The 23,543-nt window shown below is 49.1% G+C and overlaps 1 protein-coding gene across 1 annotated transcript in view; it reads right to left on the bottom strand.

Annotated features, from left to right (window-relative positions):
• Nucleotides 1-344: 344 nt before the first annotated feature.
• Nucleotides 345-23,543, bottom strand: part of LOC141245057 (nucleolar transcription factor 1-A-like) — a 101,837-nt gene continuing 78,638 nt past the window's right edge. The window contains exon 3 of the mRNA XM_073669043.1: nucleotides 345-848. Coding sequence (XP_073525144.1) covers nucleotides 345-848 — 504 coding nt within the window. The remainder of the gene's footprint in view (nucleotides 849-23,543) is intronic.

Genomic DNA, 23,543 nt, shown 5'->3' with positions numbered 1-23,543 from the left:
GCCTTGCTGATGCTGGTAGTCGACAACTGCCATCTTCTGCTCACAATCCTTCCCAACATCTGCAGTGTAGAGTTCCTGTCACGGGTGTGTTGCCACGAAGATCGTCACGAGTACACTGCCCGATGACCGAGGCCGCAGCCGAAAGTACAATTTGCATGCCTCCCGGAAAACAAAAAACTTGTCCCGCCCCCCAGTGAACCTGTCAGGGAGAGCTACTTTAGGTTCTGGTCCGGCTTGCTCCAGAGGATGCAAAACCTTGGACCTAACGTCCGCCAGCCCCATGGACAAACTCTGCAACTGCTGAGCTAGACCGGCTACTGGATCCATGGTAGCTGGAGAAAAAGTTATGACAATTCTTTGTGGATCCATTTGAGACGTTTCTTATCTGAGAGTTGAGACCATTGCTTTGCCAGGGCGTCCTTTACATCCTTGGTACTGGCATCAGGCTTTATTTTAAGGTAGACCTTCCTCTCGTGATTGTACCACAGCTGTTGAGGGGTCTTGGGTTTTTCAGGGACGTCAGATTTCTTGTTTGTCTGCATGAGGTCTGGATGCTCCTCTCTGAATTTTGCCAGGTTCCTCTCAAATTCTAGCTTCTCTCTTTGGAAATCCTGAACATACTTCATCTTCTTTTTCTCTGGTAATTCTTTATACTTTTTGGACAAAATTTTGGTTAGGTCTAGGTTGCTCATCTCTGGATGTAGCTTGGCATATTTGGCCCTCTTCTCCATGAAGAAGCGGAAATAGGGTGTGAGTGGCTTCTTGGGGAATTCGGGATGTTTCTTCAGCTTCTTTCCTTTGTATGGGTGCTTCACATGTTCCTCTGCATCTTGAATGACTTGTTGGTGCTTTGTGTTTTCTCGGCAGTGAAGGAGTTAATTCTCTCTCTCTCTGGGCTAGCTGAGGTCCAGCCTCGCCCAGCTGCAATCAATGCTTCGTTAGTGAGACTCCTTTATATTCCTGCAGGTCTGTTTGTGAGGTGTCGGTGAAAGCTTTTCATTCAGACTTACAGAGCGGATCGTGGTGTTTGGAGTTGCTGAGATAAGTGTATTTGAAAGTGTTATTTCCCTTTCCTCGCTTTATCATTTATCTCCTTTCCCGTTGGTGTTCCCTCTGTTGTAGTTTTGTTGAAGTTGTATGCAAGGTGGTTTTGGTTTTTCCCTTGTACTGTCTCGTTCGTTTAAATACTGTGTGTGGGCATATTATCGCTGGTTCCCAATTGTTGTGATCGGGGTCCTTCTCAGGACTAGATTACTGTGGTGCAGGGATCCTCAGGAGGTAGGGGTTACGCTGGCGGCCTGGACCTCTGTACCTTTAACAGTACCTCCAGGATGAGGGATTAGTCAGGGCCCCAGCTTAGGGTCAGCTTAGGCCCCCTACCTCCAGTATTCTGTGACAGTGTGACAGTTCCAATGCGTGGGGACATTACACACCAGTCGGTGAGCTGGAAGCTGCAAACGCTGCTCAAGCACAGCAAGGGTGGCAGAAGCTGTAGCTGACTTTCTAAAATGGCTACACACATGGCGTACTTTGACAAGCAGATCCAGCAGATCCGGGTAGGTTTTGAGAAACCGCTGAACCATGAGGTTAAGCTCGCCTCACCTCAGAGCCGCCACCAGGTTCTGGCAATTGTCACCCATGACCATGTCTGGCTGTAGGGTCAGCCGTGTCAGTCACAGATCCGCCTGCTCTTTCAGAGCTGTCCACAATTCTTTAGCGTTGTGCGGTTTGTCACCTAAGCATATTAGCTTCAGCACAGCCTGTTGGCGCTTGACCAAGGCAGTGCTGCAGTGCTTCCAGCTTCTGACTGATGTGATCATTTCAGAGATGGAGGCTGAAGAGAAGGAGGAGGAGGTTCAGGAGCTGTAGAATGTGGGGGTAACCCTGATTGACCCAGGGCCCGCAATCCTCGACGTCAGGAGGGCAACTTCTGTCCCAAAGTCCGACTGGGCCCTGGCTTCCATTATATTAACCCAGTGTGGCGTCAGCGAGATGCACCATTCCTGCCCACAAGCACTTGTCCACATGTCTGTGTTTAGGTGGACTTTCCCAGTAACTGCGTTGTTGAGGGCATGGCTAATGCTCTGGGACACGTGTTCGTGTAATGCGGGGACGGCACACCTGGAGAAATAGTGGCGGCTGAGGACAGAGTACCGAGGGACGGCCGCCGCCATCAGGTTGTGGAAAGTTTCTGTCTCAACGAATCTAAAAGGCAACATTTCGAGCGTAAGGATTCGCGAAATGTGTAAATTTAGTAGTGTGGCATGTGGGGCATTGGCTACGTATTTGCGCTTGTGTTCCAGAGACTGGGGTATGGACAACTGAACGCTGCACTGGAGCAAGGATGTAGATGTGCTTGCTGATGGTGCTAGTTTAGAGTGTGTAACAAAAGGTGCAGGGAGGGAGGCATCTTGGCATGCGCCATGGACAGGGGATTGGCGTGCACGCACAACAGCAAAAGAAGCAGTGGTGTCACCCGCAGACACTGTTTCTGGACCCTGTGGTTCAGCCCACTTAGTCGGGTGCTTTGCTGCCATGTGTCTGATCATGCTGGTGGTGGTCAGGCTGCTAGTTTTGCTACCCCTGCTGATGCTGGCCTGGCAGGTGGTGCAAATGGACTTTTTGGGGTTATCTGCAGAGTCTTTAAAAAACAACCAGACTCGGGAAGACCTAACAGTTGTACTGGCAACTTCCGTCATGCTGGCGTTACGTGAAATGCTTTCCCGCCTTGTGTCTGCGGCCATCACACTGCTTCTTCCTGCCTGTTGTGGTGCTACGCCTCCCTTCCCCTGTGTGCTGCTGTCCTCGCTCTGCATATCCACCTGACAGGTCGGATCAGTTACTATATCATCCACCACCTCGTCTTCAATTTCCGCACCCTGGTCCTCCTCCTGACTTTCTGGCAATTGTGTATCATCATCATCATCCACCTCTTGCGACAGTAATTGCACTTTCCCACTGTTGCCTTTGTGTGACCGTGGCTGCTTTAATATTTAGGCAACACTACACCCGTTCTCCTCTTGACTCGCTTGAAGCTGGCCTGGCGAGAGGCCCAAATCTATAAATGGAAAAGTGAACAGCTGTTCTGAGTGTCCAAGTGTGGGATTAGTTATCTCCAGGCACTTGGCATGGTGGGAGCAAGGAGGATCAGGGTGAGGAATATGTGGTCCAGACTCACGGCTGCTGGCACTTGACCATGTGGAAGACAGGCTGGTGGTGGTGGTGGCAAAGTGACTGGAAGCATTTTCTGCTATCCAACCAACAACCTTTTGACACTGCTCTGGGTTCAATAGTGGTGTTGTAAGGTCCCTTAGTAATTGGGACAGGAAGGTCGAGCTACAAGCTTTGGGTGTTTGCTGTGGCACAATTTCAGCTTGCCCACGGCCTCGGCCTCTGCATGCATTATCACCATCATGTGCACTTCCCTGTCCCTTGCCACGCACCTTGCCCATTTTAAATGGAGTACAATATTTTCCACGTTCACGAGAAATGGCTGATTTTGGAACGCAGTTATATGTGATACGTCTGATAGAGAACCATGTTTTTAAATAGCAGGCCTGTAGTTAACTAATACTATTCTTCACAGAGACCAAGTGTGAATAGCTTGACCGACACACTGCAACGAAATGAAAATAGAAGCCAGAAATGGCTGATTTTGGAATGCAGTTATACGTAATACGTCGACAGAGAACCACGATTTTAAATAGCAGGCCTGTGGTTTACTAATACTATTCTTCATAGATACCTTGTCTGAATAGTGAATAGCTTGACCGACACACTGCAACAAAATGGAAATGGAGGCCAATATTTTCCATGTTCAGTTCAAATTTCTGGATTTTTATTGCTGTAATATGAAAAAGTTATGGCTGTATTCTGCAGTGCTAACAAGCAAATGGAGCAGGAAAATGGTGTACTCTGGATTGCTTTTTAAGCAAATAATCAGGATTAAGATAAAAAAAGATATTTAGCCCTGGCCCCTGATATCTGGGGCTATGTCTACAAATATTTGTCATATCAGGATCAGTCAGAAGATGAACATGCAATGGACCCTCTTGTGCTGTATCATGCACTGCAGCCTGTCACATACCCTGACTGCATAACTCCTGCTATTACGTTCACCACTGAAAATATGCAGCTGGATTAGTACTCAGAAGGACTGTTAGTTCAGATGGATATATATATCATAGAATCATAGAATCATAGAATGGTAGAGTTGGAAGGGACCTCCTGGGTCATCTGGTCCAACCCCCTGCTCAAAGCAGGATTCACTAGATCATCTCAGACAGATGTCTGTCCAGCCTCTGTTTGAAGACGTCCATTGAAGGGGAACTCACCACCTCTCGTGGCAGCCTGTTCCACTCATTAATCACCCTAACTGTCAAAAAGTTTTTTCTAATATCTAATCTGTGTCTCCTCCCATTTAGTTTCATCCCATTGCTTCTAGTCTTTCCTTGTGCAAATGAGAATAAAGATGATCCTTCTACAATGTGACAGCCCTTGACATATTTGTAGACAGCTATTAAGTCTCCTCTCAGTCTTCTTTTTTGCAAGCTAAACATTCCCAAATCCTGCAACCGTTCCTCATAGGACATGGTTTGCAGACCAGTCACCATTCTGGTCGCTCTTCTCTGAACTTGCTCCAGTTTGTCTATGTCTTTTTTAAAATGTGGTGCCCAAAACTGTACACAGTATTCCAGATGAGGTCTGACCAAAGAGGAGTAAAGACCGATAATGACTTCACGTGATCTAGACTGTATGCTTCTGTTAATACATCCCAGAATTGTATTTGCCTTTTTTGCTGCTGCATCACACTGTTGACTCATGTTCAGTCTATGATCTATTAGTATACCTAAGTCTTTTTCACATGTACTGTTGCTTAGCTCTATTCCTCCCATTCTGTATATGCTTTTTTCATTTTTATTGCCCAGATGTAGTACTTTGCATTTTTCCCAGTTAAAAACCATTCTGTTGGTTGCTGCCCACTGCTCCAGTTTATTTAGGTCTTTTTTAATCCTCTCTCTCTCTTCTCTAGTATTAGCTATCCCTCCTAGCTTTGTGTCATCAGCAAATTTAATCAGTTTACCCTCAATTCCTTCATCTAAATCATTGATAAAGATGTTGAACAATACAGGTCCCAGGACGGAGCCCTGTGGTACCCCACTTGAGACATTCATCCAGCTGGATGTGAAGCCATTTACAACCACCCTTTGAGTCCGATCACTAAGCCAGTTATGAATCCACCTAACAGTTGCCTGGTCCATTGCATACTTGGACATTTTTTCAATAAGGATGATGTGAGATACTTTGTCAAATGCTTTGCTGAAGTCAAGATATACTATATCTACAGCATTTCCCTGATCCACCCAGTCAGTGATTCTGTCATAGAAGGAAATTAAGTTAGTCTGACATGACTTGTTAGTTACAAACCCATGCTGACTCTGGTTAATCACTTCATTCTTATCCATGTACTTACATACATGTTGTTTAATAATTTGTTCAAAGATCTTTCCTGGTATAGAAGTCAGACTCACCGGCCTATAGTTCCCTGGGTCCACCTTCTTCCCCTTTTTGAAGATAGGAACAACATTTGCTCTTCTCCAGTCTTCTGGGACTTCTCCTGTTCTCCAAGAATTTTCAAAGATTATGGAGAGTGGTTCTAAAATTTCTTCTACAATCTCCTTCAGTACTCTGGGGTGTAATTCATCTGGACCTGGAGACTTGAACTCATTTATGTTAGCTAAATATTCCCTCACAATCTCTCTGTTTACTGATAACTTGGATTCCTCTATTCCTTTAAAAGGACAGTGAAGATCAGTTGATGTTACATTTTCTTTCTGAGAGAAAACAGATGCAAAATAGGAATTAAAAAGTTCGGCCTTCTCAACATCCTCTCTTACCATTTCTCCATTTTCATCCTGTAAAAATCCTATAGCATCTTTGACTTTTCTTTTACTTTTGACATACCCCCAAAATCCTTTTTTATTGCTTATGACATCTCTTGCAAGCCTTAATTCATTGTCAGCTTTAGCTAACCTGATACGTGCCCTACAGGATCTGCAGACTGCATTATAATCTTCTTTAGATATGCCTCCCTCTTTCCATTTAATAAACATTTCTTTCTTTCTTTTTAGCATGTGTTTAAGTTCTGTGTTCATCCATCCTGGTTTCCTTAAATGCTTCCCATTTTTCCTACTTTTCGGGATTGTTAACGATATGCTGTGGAATACCTATACTAACTATAAACAAGTAAATATCTCCCTGACTCATTAACAGCTCTCCCTACTCTCCCTGTTTCCAGGGTAGACTGTGACGAGCATAGCGGCGCCAGGTCTTATATAGACCTGATGATGCTGTGTAGCCAGCCAATCACTGTAATGCCCACAACCAACATGGCTACGGCATTACAGTGATTGACAAGCAATCCCCTGCATGTTCATTGGATCTCTAAAGAGCGGCAAACATGCAGAGCGGGGACCCGAGTTCTCACCCAAGCAACCCAGAAATACTCGCCGAGCTTGTCGAGCACCGTGAGTTAATTTTGCCTGCTTTGATTAATGTCTCACTAAAGATCACTGTAAAAAACGAGAATGTGTCAAAAAATGTATGGAAGAAAGCTATCCAGATATGGATTGTGGAAGAGATCTAAGTGACCAGAATAAACACTCATTTTCTGCAGATGATACCGATATGAGACAAAAGAAACACAACAAGATCGCAAAAACAAGTGACCAGAATGAACACTCATTTCCTGCAGATGATACCAATATGAGGCAACAAGAAACACAACAAGATGGCAAAAACAAGACCTTGACTACCACGTCCATGTCCCTTATCTGATGCTCTCTTGATTTTTTTAAGTGATTTTTAGGCAAAGTACTTCCACAAACACTCTTGCAGATTATAAAAATGTGTCACTATCACAGACATGGATGCATAGGAGTAGAACAATTTGTTTTGACGCACATGACTCCCACAGACACGGTTGCAGATCAGAACATTTTTTGGATACACACAGTACAATCACAGTCACAGGTGCAGAGTACACATAAAGAGTCTTTTTGGAAAATTGTGCACACACAAAACCTAATACTGTCCCTCACTACCGCTGTATCCTGTCCCTACGCTAAGCAGAGCAGAAATAAAAAATAATAATCTTGAACCAGGAGGAAGAGGTCCAAGTGGAGGAGGAGGTGGAGTAGGTTGAAGAGGTGGGTGAGAAAATGGTGACAAAAGCAAATTTTTTTTTTTTTACAAATTTCTACATTTTTTTTCAGCGATTAAATACAATTATACATGTTTGGTATATGCATGCTCATATTGACTTGGAAAATTATATTGCCAGGTCAGTTTTACCATATAGTGAACATGGTAAATAAAAAACCCAAAAAACAATTGTGAAATTGCACATTTTTTCAATTTCAATGCACTTGGAAGTTTTTCCCCGTTTTCCATTGCACTATGTGGTAAAATAAATGGTGTCATTAAAAATTACAATTCATCCCAAAAAAAACAAGCCATCATACGGCTATAATGACAGAAAAATACAAAAGTTATGGCTCTTGAAAGAAGGAGAGAAAAAAAAATGAAAAAAAAAAAAAACGGAAAATCGCCATCTCGTGAAGGAGTTAAATATGGCCACAGCAAATGCTTCAGCCATGTAGAGATAAACCGTCCTTTTTCATCAATAAATTCACTAATAAAACATACAATATTCACAGATATATTAACTGTAATGATAGTAATGTGTTATATAAACTGACATGTACATTTTGCAAGTTGGAATATGAGGGCTGCAAGACATGTACAACATTTATCAGATACAGCGAATAAACAAGCAGTTAATAGGTCTGCAGTGTCTGGACATTTTAGCGAAATACATGAAAGGAATACCATTTATTTTTCAGTTCCTGTAATTGAAAGGGTGTTGAGCGAGCATGCTCACTACTGCTCGAGATGCTCGGCGCTCGCCGAGTATTTCCGGGGTTGCTCGGCGGGAGCACGGGTCCCCTCCCTGCCTATTTGGCGCTCGTTAGAGCGCCAATCAACATGCAGGGATTGCCTGCCACTCACTGTAATGCCGTAGCCATGTTGGTTGTGGCATTACAGTGATTAGCTGGCCGCACAACTTCATCAGGTCTATATAAGACCTGCCGCCGCTGTGCCCATCACAGTCACTCCAGAATCAGGCAGAGTAGGGAGAGGTGCTGCTGTGTCAGGGAGAGATTTGCTTTCGTATTATGTAGTGTAGGGAGAAAAAACGTACATTACCCATATCCATCTTAACAAACAGTCATTTTGAGGACTAACTAATCCATCTGCAGAGATATCAGGCAGGCAGTGTATATAGGCAGGCAGGCAGGGTATATAGCAGACTGCAGTGCACATAGGACAAGAGGCTCCATTCCAATTCTGTCTTCTGCTGCTGTTAGATATTTCTATATGAAAGCCCAGGTCTCAGGGGCCAGGAATACTTTTTTTTGGATCTTAATCCTCATTATTTGCTTAAAAAGCAATCCAGAGAACACCGTTTTTCTGCGCCATTTGCTTGTTGGCACTGCAGAATACATATTACAGCGGATCACATATAAGTTCACTCCAAACTCAGTCATTTGTAGTGAGCATGGAAGATACTGTCCTCCATTTAAAATTGGCAAGGCACGTGGCAAGGGACGGGGAACTAAACGTGATGGTGATGGTGCCTGCAGAGGTCGAGGACAAGGCCATGTGCAAGCTGAAATTGTGCCACAACAAACACCCACATCTTCTCTCCTGACCTTCCTGTCCCAATTCCTAGGGAACCGCAACACACTACTATTGAACCCAAAGCAGTGTCAAAAGGTTGTTGGTTGTATAGCGGATAATGCTTCCAGTCACTTAGCCACCACCACCACCACCACCACCCTGTCTTCCACACAGTCAAGTGTCTGTAGCCGTGAGTCTGGACCGCATATTCCTCACCCTGATCCTACTTCCTCCCACCATGCCGAGTGCCCGGAGACAACTGATCCCACACTTGGACACTCCGAAGAGCTGTTCACTTTTCCATTTATAGATTTGGGCCACTCGCCCGGTTCACTTGAAGCGGGGTGAGAGAAGATCGCGTGTAGCGATGCCCAAATATTTGAGCAGCCACGGTCACATGAAGGTGATGGTAGGAAAGTGTCACAAGAGGTGGACAATGATGAGACACAATTGACAGAAAGTCAGGAGGAGGACCAGGGTGCGCAAGTGGAAGACGAGGTGGTGGATGATATAGTAACTGACCCAACCTGGCAGGAGGACATGCAGAGCGAGGACATCAGCACACAGGGGGGGGAGGCAGAGCACCCCCAACAGGCAAGAAGAAGCAGTGTAGTTGCCGCAGACAGAAGGCAGGCAACCGTTCCCCGTAACACCAACACGAAGGAAGTTGCCAGTACAACAATTAGGTCTTCCCGAGTCTGGTTGTTTTTTAAAGACTCTGCCGATAACCCCAAAAAGGCCATTTGCACCACCTGCCAGGCCAGCATCAGCAGGGGTGGCAAAACGACCAGCCTGTCCACCACCAGCATGATCAGGCACATGGCAGCAAAGCACCCGACTTTGTGAGCCAAACCCCAGGGTCCTGGAACAGTGTCTGCAGGTGGCACCATTGCTTCTTCCGCTGTTGTGCATGCAAGCCAATCCCCTGTCTATGGTGCATATGAAGATGCCTCCTGCCCTGCACCTGTCGTTGTGCACTCTCAAGTAGCAGCATCAGGAAGCACGTGCATGTCTTTGTCCCAGCGCAGCATTCAGTTGTCCATACCCCAGTCCTTGGAACGCAAGAGCAAATATGCAGCCAACACCCCACAGGCCACACTACTAAATTCTCACATTTAACGATTGCTTGCCCTCGAAATGTTGCCTTTTAGGCTTGTGGAGACGGAAACATTCCGCAACCTGATGGCGGCGGTCGTCCCTCGGTACTCGGTCCCCAGCCGCCGCTATTTCTCTCGGTGTGCCGTCCCCGCATTACACAAGCACGTGTCCCAAAACATTAGCCGTGCCCTCAACAACGCAGCTACCGAGAAAGTCCACCTAACCATGGACACGTGGACAAGTGCTTGTGGGCAGGGACGGTACATATGGGTTAACATAGTGGAAGCTGGGACCCAGTCGGACCTTGGGACGGAACATGTCCTCCCGCCGCCAAGGATTGCGGGCCCTAGGTCAATCAGGGTTCCCCCCACGGTCTACAGCTCCTGCACCTCCTCCTCCTCAGCCTTCTCCTCTTCAGCCTCCATCTTCGAAATGACCACATCAGTCACAAGCTGGAAGCACTGCAGCACTGCCTCTGCCAAGCGGCAACAGGGTGTGCTGAAGCTAATATGCTTAGGTGACAAACCGCACAATGCTGAAGAGTTGTGGACAGCTCTGAAAGAGCAGGCAGATCTCCGCTGAACCTACAGCCAGGCATGGTCGTGTGTGACAATGGCCGGAACCTGGTGGCAGCTCTGAGGCGAGTCGTGCTCACACACGTACCATGCCTGGCCCATGTGCTTAACCTCGTGGTTCAGCGGTTACTCAAATCCTACCCAGAGCTGCCGGATCTGCTTGTTAAAGTACACCGCCTGTGTGTCCATTTTAGAAAATCAGCTACAGCTTCCGCCGTGCTTCAGCAGCGTTTGCAGCTTCCGGCTCACAGACTGGTGTGTGATGTCCCCACGCATTGGAACTCTACTCTGCAGATGTTGGGAAGGATTTGTGAGCAGAAGAGGGCAGTTGTTGAGTACCAGCATCAACAAGGCCGTCGGTATTCAGTTCAAACTCCACACATAAGACATCAGGAATGGACATGGATGTCAGGCATATGTACCATCCTCCAAAACTTTGAGGACTCCACCAAGATGGTGAGCAGCGATAGCGCCATATTTAGCATCACCATCCCGCTTCTCTGTCTTCTGAAACGCTCTCTGCTCACAATCAAAGAGGATGCATTGCAGGCGGAGCACGATGAGATCGAGCAAGGAACCATACAGGGTGATTACACACAGCCAAGCCTTATCTCATCCCAACGTGGATTGGGTGACAATGAGGAAGAGGAGGAGGAGGAAGGACAGGAGCTAGTTTCATGCACTATAGACGGTACTACCTGCACAGCTGTCATACCATCTGTTCAGCGGGGATGGCCAGAGGACAGAGAGGAGGAGGAGAGCATGGTCAGTCATCCTCTTGGTGAGGACACAGAAGTCTTGCCTGTTAGCAGTATGGCACGTGTGACACCCCAGGGGTCTGGTTGCCACAGTGATAGAGATGTTATGTCTGAGAGCAGGTGGGAGGTCCTTTGGTCAGGGATCCTGTGCATGCCACACCTCCTGCCCAGTCTTGGGAGGGGAAGAACTTCCCCTATATAAACCCGGGGCTGAAGCAGGGTTAGCAGTCAAGGAGAGTAGAGACAAGAAACAGCAGAAGCAATACTACTACGAGTCAGGGGCTGGCAGCTGCAGAGCTCGCCCTGACTGAGAAGCTTTCTTACCGGACCCGGCGTCCGAGGCTGTGGGGACTAACTCTTACCCAGCAGCAGAAGCCGACCGGCAGGGGATTTCAGGTCCTCAGGCCCAGAAACCCGAAGGCACGGTCACACGCGTGGGACCAGCACCGCCATCGTGGAGCGGAAGCCATTAGAAGGCCCCGAGTCACCGGCCATACGGGTGAGCACCACACGGTACACTCAGGGACGTGGGCTACTTATATCCGCTTCTAGCAAGGTAGCCAGAAGAGTACAGTCAGTTTGGGAGGCCTACAACTCCGCCTGGCCAGGGGAGATCCCATCTGCTCAAGGACTGACCAGGCCCCGTTCACTAGCAAGTACTCCGGGAGGGTCTATCGTTGTTACCAGTAAAGACCCTGAATTACACCGCACCGTCTCTGAGTGGTTCCTGCTACCCCCATCATCCACATCTGCTGCCCTGAGGCCATACCCCTCGGGTTGGGGGTTATACCATCTACGCTGCACCATCCATCCACCGGCCTCAGCGGACTGTCCTGCAGCGGCAGCTCCATAGCTGCATTCAACGGGTGGCGTAGTCGTCCTGCATCTACCGCTGTTACATCGCCGCTCAGTTTGACTCCCTGGGCACGGACCGGGTCACCGCCACGAGACTACAACCCTCAAGAGATCCGGCTCCGGGTAAGCTCCCGCGTGCGCAACGCAGCGCGACACAGGCCCAGGGGCGCGTCAACTTTGGCGTAGTCGGCAGGATTTCGTGCCCGCAACCACCGGGTACTGCGTGCCTGAAAAAGAGACTTTTCAAACTTACCTGTGGTGAAGATTCCCGCCATCCGGCGCCATCTTCTGCCTTCTTCCCGCCATCCGTGGAGTTTTCCCGCCATTGGACGCCATCTTGAGGACGCCGCGCGGGAAGAAGAGGGGCGTGGACTCCGAAAGCGCGCGAGAACTGAAGCCCCGCCTCACGTCCGGACGTTGCGTAAGGTCCTGGAAGGAGCCCAGCAGACGCCGACGTCACAGGAGCGCGACGGAAGGTCCTCAACCCTGACGATCCACTGCGGAGCCGCGGCCTACGGAAGAGGATCATCGCAAGGTAGGCCACGGTCCACTAGGGGGGAGGAAGATGTCGGATACGGAGGAGAGCTTCACTGCCTCAACCCCCGCCAGCGCTACCGCTGCTGCAGTTATGCCCTTCACCATGCCCTATATCCAGGGAGCAGCTTGGCTACCCCAGTACTCAGGGGAGTCACATACCCTGCATGACTTTAGAGAAAAGCTGGATAGCCTCTTCCAGGTGTACCCCCTCACAGAAGAGCAAAAAGTGAGCATGCTGGTGGCCCAACTAACCGGGGCAGCCAAAAGGGAAGTAAAATCCTGGCCACCTGGGAGGAAGACTGTCGCAGGGATACTAACCCGGCTGAAGGACACCTTTGATACCCGCACCTCAGCCGAGATTAAGCTTAGATTCTACGGGTGCAAGCAGCGAGCGCATGAGAGTATAAGGGACTATGCACTAAACCTACAAGAGGCCCTGAGGGCCATTAAGCAGACCGACCCTGATGGAGTGGGAAACGAGGACAGGCTGTTGACCGAACAGTTTATAGAGGGACTGTATTGTAATACCCACCGAACCCAGTTGCGGGCAATGGCCTTACAGGATCCCCATCTGGGCTTTGCACAGTTCAAGGACAGAGCCATCCGGGTGCTCCGAGAACCGGCACCGGGTGGCGTTGTGACCCACAAGCGCCCTGCTATCACTTACCACCAGGAGGCGGCGCCCTTGTCGGCAGGGCCTGTGGGAGCTGATGCGCAGGCTTTGGACAATGACCCGGCTCCAGACCTACACCATCAGGTCCAAGAGCTAGCTAAGAGCGTTGCTGCGCTAACCCGAACTGTGCAGTCTTTACAGGCTTCCACCCCAGGGAAGATCCATCTGGCATCCGGACCGGAGGACATCCCGTGGCGTCGACCAAGGAGGACCCCACCGGCCAGAGGGAGACCCAGTGACCGATACAGCGAGGACGGACGACCCATCTGCCGCCGCTGCAATCAACCTGGACATATGGCAAGGTACTGTTCTTTAAACGGGCACAACCTGGGGTAGAGGGCCAACCCCCAGGAAAAAGATCACCAGGCCCATCGAACTGGCGCGACAGATATGTGGGAGGACGTCCAGTCTTGCCTGTGGTACTGGATGGCATTCCCATGAGTGCCCTACTGGACACCAGGTCACAGGTCACCACCATCCCGTACGTGCTCTTTAAGCAGTACTGGAATGACTCGGATATTACCCGCTACCCTGACGACGACTTGAGTATCATCGCCAGCAATGGCCAGCCCGTGCCACAGATCGGATTTAAAGAGGTGACCATCAAAATCGGTAGAGTCGAACTGGCAGCACAGGGACTGATCATTGTAGATATTGACAAACATGAGAGTCACCCAAAAATAACTCTAGGAACTAATGTAATTGAAAATTGTCTTGCAGAGGTGATTTTCCTTTTACAGCAGGTTGCCAAGAACGCCAGCTCCGGCGAGCAGCGGGTGCTCCAGAAAGAGATCCGGGCACTGATGCGACGGCAACAGGTGGAACTCTCCGGCGGTGAGATTGGTAGCGTAAGAATGTGTGACCCTTTTCCTATTGCCATGCCCCCAAAAAGTGAAATGATGATTTGGTGCCGGGCAGCTATTGGTCTGAGAGGTAGAGATTACCAGGCAATGGTAGAACCAGTTTACTCGGACAGTAGGCCCACCATTTTGACAGCATGGGGGGTGGTTGATGTACGCCATGGGAGGGTGCCCGTTCGCATAATAAATATCGGGGAGAGGGAAGTGTACCTGCCCCGGTATGCCACGCTAGCCAAATTATATACCATTAACCAAAATTCTATACAATCTGTGGAACCCTTGCCTCCATCTCACCCGGAGGAAGGTAACGGCTCTAAGAAAAACATGGAGGACTGGTGTCAGCAACTACATCTGGGTACTGACTCCACTCCCGCCCACCAGAAACAAGGAGTCTATCGGGTGGTTCAGGAGTACGAGAGAGTGTTCAGTAAACACCCGTTAGACTTCGGGCGAGTCAAGGGGGTAGAACACCACATCCCCACGGGAGACCATCCTCCTATAAAAGAGAGGTATCGACCCGTACCCCCTGCCCACTACCAACACGCCAAGGGGATGCTTAGAGACATGAAGGAGGCTGGGGTGATCAGGGATAGCTGTAGCCCCTGGGCAGCTCCACTAGTCTTAGTCCGAAAGAAAGACAACACCATGAGGATGTATGTAGATTACCGGAAAATCAATCGTATCACACACAAGGATGCGTACCCCTTACCAAGGATAGAGGAGTCATTGGCTGCTTTAAGATCTGCTAACTTCTTCTCTACCTTGGATCTCACTAGCGGGTACTGGCAGGTTCCTGTAGCAGAGGCGGACCGGGAGAAGACCGCATTCACCACCCCGATGGGACTTAGCGAGTTCACCTGCATGCCGTTCGGACTCTGCAACGCACCGGGAACCTTCCAACGACTAATGGAGTGTTGTCTGGGCCACAGAAACTTCGAGACGGTCCTGTTGTACCTGGACGATGTCATCGTATATTCCAAGACGTATGAGGACCACCTGAAACACCTGGCGGAAGTGTTCGAAGCTCTGGCAAGTTACGGCCTAAAGGTGAAACCCTCCAAGTGTCACCTCCTGAAACCAAAGGTGCAGTACCTGGGACACGTGGTGAGCGCTGACGGAGTGGCTCCCGACCCTGATAAGATCACCGCAATTAAGGAATGGCCAAGCCCCTCCAGCGTAAAAGAAGTGCGGCAGTTCCTCGGGTTGGTAGGCTACTACCGAAGGTTTATTCCCGGTTTCACCAAAAAGGCAGCACCTATGCAGGACCTCCTGATAGGCCAGTCCCGGAAGGCCAAGAACCAGAAGCTGCCCTTCAAATGGGAGGAGCTGAAAGAAGAGTCCTTCCGCCAGCTGAAGATGGCCCTCACGGGGGACGAAATCCTGGCGTACCCGGATTATAGCCAGCCCTTTATCCTCTACACCGACGCCAGTAACATCGGGCTAGGAGCCGTACTGTCCCAGATCCAGCAGGGGAAGGAACGAGTAATCGCCTACGCCAGCCGAAAACTGCGACCCACCGAAAAGAACCCGAGAATTACAGCTCATTTAAGCTAGAGTTCCTGGCCGTAGTATGGGCAGTCACCGAGCGCTTTAAGCATTACCTCGCTTCTTCCCGGTTCACCGTGTACACGGATAACAACCCGTTGACACACCTGGACACGGCAAGACTCGGTGCCCTGGAGCAGAGGTGGATGGCCCGTCTGTCCAACTACGAGTTCACAATCAAATACCGGGCAGGACGCTCCAATACCAACGCGGACGCCCTGTCCAGGATGCCCAACCTGCCGGACGGAGGAGAAGATCCGGAGGGACTGGAAGAAGTTGAACTCCCTGCGTTCCACCGTCATGGGACTATCCAGTATTCCCACCGGGTAAGGAGTAAGCAGGCTGCTACGTTGAACCCCTTACCCCACTACAACTGGGCGGAAACGCAAGACAGCGACCCTGCCGTCCGACTGGTGAAGGAGATGCTGACTCGGCGGGAGGCTCGCCTTGAACCAGACGCTCCGGAGGAAGCCAAACAACTATGGGCAGAGAAGAGTCGACTGTTTCTTTACAAAGGGAAGTTGTGCCGCAGAATGGTTAACTCCCGGACGCATGAATTACTCTGGCAAGTAGTGGTGCCACGAAGAGACGCAGCCATGGTGATGGAGGCATACCACGACGGAGCTGGACACTTCGGGTGGAAGAAGCTGGAGTTCCTGCTGCGCGAGCGGTTCCACTGGGTAGGCATGAGGGGAACCATCGAGAAGTGGTGCAGAGACTGTGGCCCGTGCAACCTGAGAAGGAAGGACCGTGCCAGCCAGAAGACTCCCCTGCAGTCCATCGTCACCCGGCAACCGTTGGAACTGGTAGCCTTGGATCATGTAAAACTGACCCCAAGCAGAAGTGGCTACGTCTACGCGTTAACCATCGTGGATCATTACTCCCGGTTTCTGGTTGTCATCCCTGTCAAGGACTTAACGGCTCAAACAGCAGCTAGAGCCTTTCAGCAGCACTTTTGCCGTCCACACGGGTACCCGGACCAAGTGCTGACGGACCAGGGACCTGCCTTTGAAGCGGAGGTCTTCCAGGAATTCTGCAATCTGTATGGCTGCCGGAAGATAAGGACGACACCCTACCATCCGCAAACTAATGGACTTTGTGAGAAAATGAACCAGGTGGTAATGGATCTTCTAAAAACGTTGCCCCTGGAAGAACGCAGTCTGTGGCCTGAGAAGTTGCCCGATCTGGTGGACCTATACAACCACATCCCGGTAGGTTCCACCAACTGTACCCCGGCTTACCTAATGAGGGCAAGACCTGGTAAGTTACCTGTTGACCTGGAAATGGGAGTCCTGACACCCGAGGACACTTCACCAGAAACAGACTGGGACACAGAGAGGCAGCAGCAGTACCGGAGAGTACAGGAGAGCGTGGAGCGAAGTCTCTGTCAGGCTAGGGAAAGACAAGAGAAAACTTACAACCAGTATGCTCCCGCTGTTCCCCTGGTACACGGAGAGCAGGTCTTGAAGAGGAAGAGACGGCTCCACAAGTTGGACGACCAGTGGGAGAAGGACCCGTACACCGTACTGCCCTCAAGCCACGAGAACCCGAAGGTTTGTACCATCAGTAAAGACGGAGGGGAAACCACAGCCATTGTATCCCGGGACCACCTGAAGAAGTGTCCCGAACAACTGAGGAACCCTGAAGAGGAACAAGAAGACCATCGACCCGTAGAGGAAAGGGAAGATATGGTTAGTACTGTGCTCGGGGACTTCCCTCGGTCTTGGACTCAAGTCAATGGTGCAGTTGTGGTACCCGTACTCACCTTCCTCCAACCAGCATCCCAAGCACCTACGGAGCAACAGGTAGAGCTGGAAGAACAGCCGGTCCAGGAGGCAGAAGACTCCACACAAGCAGAACAGGAGGATTAACCCTCTGCTTATAGTGAGCCTGCCGTACCCCTAGTGAGACAAAGAGCCGGTAGACAGCTGCCCAGTTTACCCTTGACAGCTCCTACACCCTGTAGTTCAGGGCCAGACAGTCAGCTCCGTAGGTCCACTAGGGCCACTAGAGGCCAGTTACCCGCACGCTGGAGGATTTGAAGTGTATAAATTGTTTTATTTATGTTTATCTGTGTATTGTTGCTTGTGTATAATTTTGTGTTTCCAGTTATTTTTAGGAATCCTTGGTGGATTTACCGGGAATCCTTGTACATAGTTGGAGCGTAACCCAGGACGGACTAAAGACTGTTAAGGACTCGGGGTAGGACAAACCCCTACCTGGTTACGTCTCCCTGTTTTGGTGAAATGGACACCTTGCTTTTCTTCAAAGACTGCACCCGGTTACGGACATGCCGTAACCAACTTTATATGTTTTTCTTATTGTATTATTATTGTTTTTATCTTGTTATGTTTTTCTAAAATATGTTTAGTCCCGGAGTACTAAATTTCACTAGGGGGGAATGTGACACCCCAGGGGTCTGGTTGCCACAGTGATAGAGATGTTATGTCTGAGAGCAGGTGGGAGGTCCTTTGGTCAGGGATCCTGTGCATGCCACACCTCCTGCCCAGTCTTGGGAGGGGAAGAACTTCCCCTATATAAACCCGGGGCTGAAGCAGGGTTAGCAGTCAAGGAGAGTAGAGACAAGAAACAGCAGAAGCAATACTACTACGAGTCAGGGGCTGGCAGCTGCAGAGCTCGCCCTGACTGAGAAGCTTTCTTACCGGACCCGGCGTCCGAGGCTGTGGGGACTAACTCTTACCCAGCAGCAGAAGCCGACCGGCAGGGGATTTCAGGTCCTCAGGCCCAGAAACCCGAAGGCACGGTCACACGCGTGGGACCAGCACCGCCATCGTGGAGCGGAAGCCATTAGAAGGCCCCGAGTCACCGGCCATACGGGTGAGTACCACACGGTACACTCAGGGACGTGGGCTACTTATATCCGCTTCTAGCAAGGTAGCCAGAAGAGTACAGTCAGTTTGGGAGGCCTACAACTCCGCCTGGCCAGGGCAGATCCCATCTGCTCAAGGACTGACCAGGCCCCGTTCACTAGCAAGTACTCCGGGAGGGTCTATCGTTGTTACCAGTAAAGACCCTGAATTACACCGCACCGTCTCTGAGTGGTTCCTGCTACCCCCATCATCCACATCTGCTGCCCTGAGGCCATACCCCTCCCGTTGGGGGTTATACCATCTACGCTGCACCATCCATCCACCGGCCTCAGCGGACTGTCCTGCAGCGGCAGCTCCATAGCTGCATTCAACGGGTGGCGTAGTCGTCCTGCATCTACCGCTGTTACATCGCCGCTCAGTTTGACTCCCTGGGCACGGACCGGGTCACCGCCATGAGACTACAACCCTCAAGAGATCCGGCTCCGGGTAAGCTCCCGCGTGCGCAACGCAGCGCGACACAGGCTGAGTTTATGTTATGCTGCCTTGCTCATGACCCTCGCGTTCTCAAAATTTTGGGTGACAGTTGGTTGGTGACACTTCTAGACCCACGCTACAAGGAGAACTTTATATCTCTTATTCCTGAAGCGGACAGGTCTACAAAAATGGGGCTGTACCAGAAGGCCTTTTTTGCGGAACTATTAAAAAAATTCCCATCTGAAAATGCTGGCGGCAGAGGGCACACTTCGTTGGATAACCAATTAGTACAGGCGAGAGAGACACAACTTCAATCCAGCAGAGGCAGGTGAACACTGTCAAAGTTCTGGGAGAGTTTTCTCAGCCCCTCCCATCGCACAGGCCCTGAGTCGCGGGGTACTCTCACAAGGAGTGCAAAGTTTTGGAAGATGCTGACGGAGTACCTTGCCGACCGCACCAACGTCCTCCGTGATTCCTCTGTGCCTTATAATTATTGGGTATCCAAGCTGGATACGTGGAATGAACTAGCTCTCTATGCCTTGGAGGTCCTGGCCTGCCTTGCCGCCAGCGTTTTATCAGAGCAGGTTTTTAGTGCCGCTGGTGGAATTATAACTGATAAGCGCATCCGCCTGTCAACAGAAAATGCTGACAGGCTGACTCTTATAAAAATGAACAAGGGCTGGATTGGGCCAGACTTCTCAACACCACCGAATGATAGCAGCGTAACATAAACTCAAATCCAGTGTCTTTTCTTGGGAGGTGTATTCCCATGCACCTTTTCACACCCACACATGGGTATACGCTTCCTGATTTGGCTATTTGCTCAGGTCCTCCTCCTTCTCCTCATCCTCCACCACCATATCACCAGGGTGACCGTGGTCCATGATGCAACACCCACATAATTTTTTTAAAGGGTGTTTATGATGCCCGTAAAAAAAAAATTTTATACAGTATGTTCATGTATATCCCCCAGGGCTAAATGTTTGTCAGCCCATACTCTTGTGCATGGGCATTACAAGTATAGGAGGCCCGCTCCTTTCTAATGGGAACATTTTTTTATGAGGCCCTCCTCCACGTCTCTTCCAAGGGGCATTGAAGTGCCTCCAAATTTTTGGCAGCCCTTGCATTCACAGCATAAGCCAACAGTAAGGGAGACTCTCTCCTTTCTAATGGGAATTTGTCATTACTGTGGCCCTGCTGTATGCCTCTTTAAAATGTTAGTGGGGTTTTTCCTAAATTTGGTCAGCCGTTGGACTCACTGCATACCCTATAACTGTATAGCAGACTCTCCCCTTTCTAATGGGAACATGTCGTAGCTTGTTACTATGGCCCTGCTCTATGTGTCTTTAAATTCTTAGTGGGGTTTTTCCTAAAATTGGTCAGCCGTTGGACTCACTGCATACCCTATAACTGTATAGCAGACTCTCTACTTTATAATCGGAATTTGATGTACCTTGTTACTGTGGCCCTGCTCTATGTGTCTTTAAATTCTTAGTGGGGTTTTTCCTATAATTGGTCAGCCTTTAGACTCACTGCATACCCTATAACTGTATAGCAGACTCTCTCCTTTCTAATGGGAATTTGTTGTTACTGTGGCCCTGCTTTATGTGTCTTTAAATTGTTACTGGGGCTTTTCCTAAAATTGTTTAGCTGTTGGACTCACTGCATACCCTATAACTGTATAGCAGACTCTCTCCTTTCTTATGGGAATTTGTCGTTACTGTGGCCCTGCTCTATGTGTCTTTAAATTCTTAGTGGGGCTTTTCCTAAAATTGTTCAGCCATTGGACTCACTGCATACCCTATAACTGTATAGCAGACCCTCTCCTTTCTAATGGGAACATGTCGTACTTGTTACTGTGGCCCTGCTCTATGTGTCTTTAAATTCTTAGTGCAGTTTTTCCTAAAATTGGTCAGCCATTGCACTCACTGCATACCCTATAACTGTATAGCAGACCCTCTCCTTTCTAATGGTAACATGTCGTACTTGTTACTGTGGCCCTGCTCTATGTGTCTTTAAATTCTTAGTGGGGTTTTTCCTAAAATTGGTCAGCCCTTGGACTCACTACATACCCTATAACTGTATAGCAGACCCTCTCCTTTCTAATGGTAACATATCGTACTTGTTACTGTGGCCCTGCTCTATGAGTCTTTAAATTCTTAGTGGGGTTTTCACTAAAATTGGTCAGCCCTTGGACTCACTGCATACCCTATAACTGTATAGCAGACTCTGTCCTTTCTAATGGGAATTTGTCGCTACTGTTGCCCTGCTACATGTGTCTTTAAATTCTTAGTAGGGTTTTTCCTAAAATTGGTCAGCCGTTGGACTCACTGCATACCCTATAACTGTATAGCAGACCCTCTCCTTTCTAATGGAAGCAAGTCGTACTTGTTACTGTGGCCCTGCTCTATGTGTCTTTAAATTCTTAGTGGGGTTTTTCCTAAAATTGGTCAGCCGTTGGACTCACTGCATACCCTATAACTGTATAGCAGACTCTCTCCTTTCTAATAGGAATTTGTTGTTACTGTGGCCCTGCTCTATGTGTCTTTAAATTCCTAGTGGGGTTTTTCCCAAATTTTGGCAGCCCTTGCAGTCACAGCATGGGCATTACCACTATAGGAGACCCGCTCCTTTATAATGGGAACATTTTTTTTACTGAGACCCTTCTCTATGTCTCTTCAAAGGGTATTGGGTTGTGTCCAAATTTTTGGCAGCCCTTGCAGTCACTGGAGACCCACTTATTAATAATGGGAACAACAAAGCATAGGCGGCTGATGGCTCTCTAACAATAGCGAGGGCCAACTGCTGGCCTTTTAACAATAGTAAGGGCCGTCTGATGGCCCTATAAAAATAGGCTTTATGACTTTCAGAGTCCCTCCATCATAAATAAAACAAGATGTGTCTGATGATGTGTCACGCACCACATTGCCAGATAACTTTGTAAAATGTTAAAATGACATTTCCCGGTGAATGCATTTGTCTTAAAAAATAACGTAAAAAAAGCAAAACAATAGGATCTTTCTTTAGTATAAAAAACAGCGTCACCAATTTAACCTCAATGAAGTCACATTGTTCAGCTCCTGCACCTCCACCTCCATCTCCGAAATGACCACATCAGTCACAAGCTGACAGCACTGCAGCACTGCCTTGGCCAAGCGGCAACAGGCTGTGCTGAAGATAACATGCTTAATGCTTAATTGACAAACCGCCCAGAAGCTGCAGAGTTGTTGAAAGCTGTAACACAGCAGCCTGATCTGTGGCTCTCACCGCTGAACATGCAGCCTGGCATGGTCGTGTGTGACAATGGGCGGAACCTGGTGACGGAGAAATGACACCCAAAGTAGATACGGTTTCCCTCTATGCCTTTCCTTTCACTGAGCTAAATTCAACTCTCAGCAAAAAAAGCTGTGGACTGGCTCCGTACCTTCCCTGGCCACATTCACCTGTCCACGTGTTTGTGGTTAGGCGGTCCTTCCCAGTAAGTGCTCTGGGGAGGGCATGGGTAATGTTGTGGGACCCGTGCTTGTGGAAGGCGGAGACGACACCAGGAGAAACAGTGGCGGCTGGGGACCGAGTATGGACACCCGGCCGCCGCCGGCATGAGGTTATAAAAAGCTTCCGCCTCCACGAGCCTAAAAGGCCACATTTCAAGTGCAAGCAGCTGTCAAAAATTTGGCAGTATAGTATTGCAGCCTGTGGGTGGGTGGCTGGCTGGCTGCATACTTGCGCTTGCATTCCAAGGAATGGAGTAGGGACAACTGAACGCTGCACTAGGATAAGGACGTGGACGGTGATTGTTGCAAGTCTGCAACGACAGGTGCATGGCGGGAGGCATCTTCGCATGCGCCAAGGATCACTTATGATGGGCACACTTTTATGCAGTGACCTGGGAGTCAGAAATGCTTCCAGAGGTCTTCCCCATGCTGTTCCCATGTATTTTCAGCACTGTATGCATGTGTCTGATGATGTGTCACTCACCACATGGCCAGATAAGGTGGTTAAATGTTAAAATGACATGTCCCAGTGAATGCATTTGTCTTTGTTGAAAGCAATGCAAAAGTGCAAAAACGCATCAAAAACACTACGTGTGAACATAGCCCAAGGTGTGGAGGGGTATTTTTGGTTTTGGTTATTTATTTTGCCTTATATACAAATCATTACCCTGGAAAGGATGTTCCTTAAAATATTTTCCAGGAAAATCCATTTTGGTTTTGTTTTTGTATGTTTTATTGTGAGTCCGTAAAAGTGGAGTAATACTCTGACAACGCTGTTGACAGCAGTGACCTGGGAGTCAGAAATGCTTCCAGGGGTCTTCCCCATGCTGTTCCCATGTCATTTGAGCACTGTTTCCATCGATTTGGGCAATTTTTAGGCCCTCTGCGGACCGCCGGGGGAAAGCCGCCTGTAAAAATGCTCTAGTTTCCCATAGACTTACATTGGGCTCGTTGCTCGGGTCGAGCTCCCGAGTATTCCAATTTGCTTGACCCGAGCAACGAGTACCCAAGCATTTTAGTGCTCACTCATCACTAGAAATTACTAAATACAGGCTCGGTGCATCTATATGCTAAAAACACGTTCTCCGTTGGGATTCAAGA

This window comes from Phyllobates terribilis, unplaced genomic scaffold, assembly GCF_046119375.1.
Source record: "Phyllobates terribilis strain yellow unplaced genomic scaffold, ASM4611937v1 Scaffold_2__4_contigs__length_985480577, whole genome shotgun sequence".
NCBI lineage: Eukaryota > Metazoa > Chordata > Amphibia > Anura > Dendrobatidae > Phyllobates > Phyllobates terribilis.
Note: the sequence above shows the minus strand (reverse complement) of the source record. Positions and strands in the feature narration are given on the sequence as shown.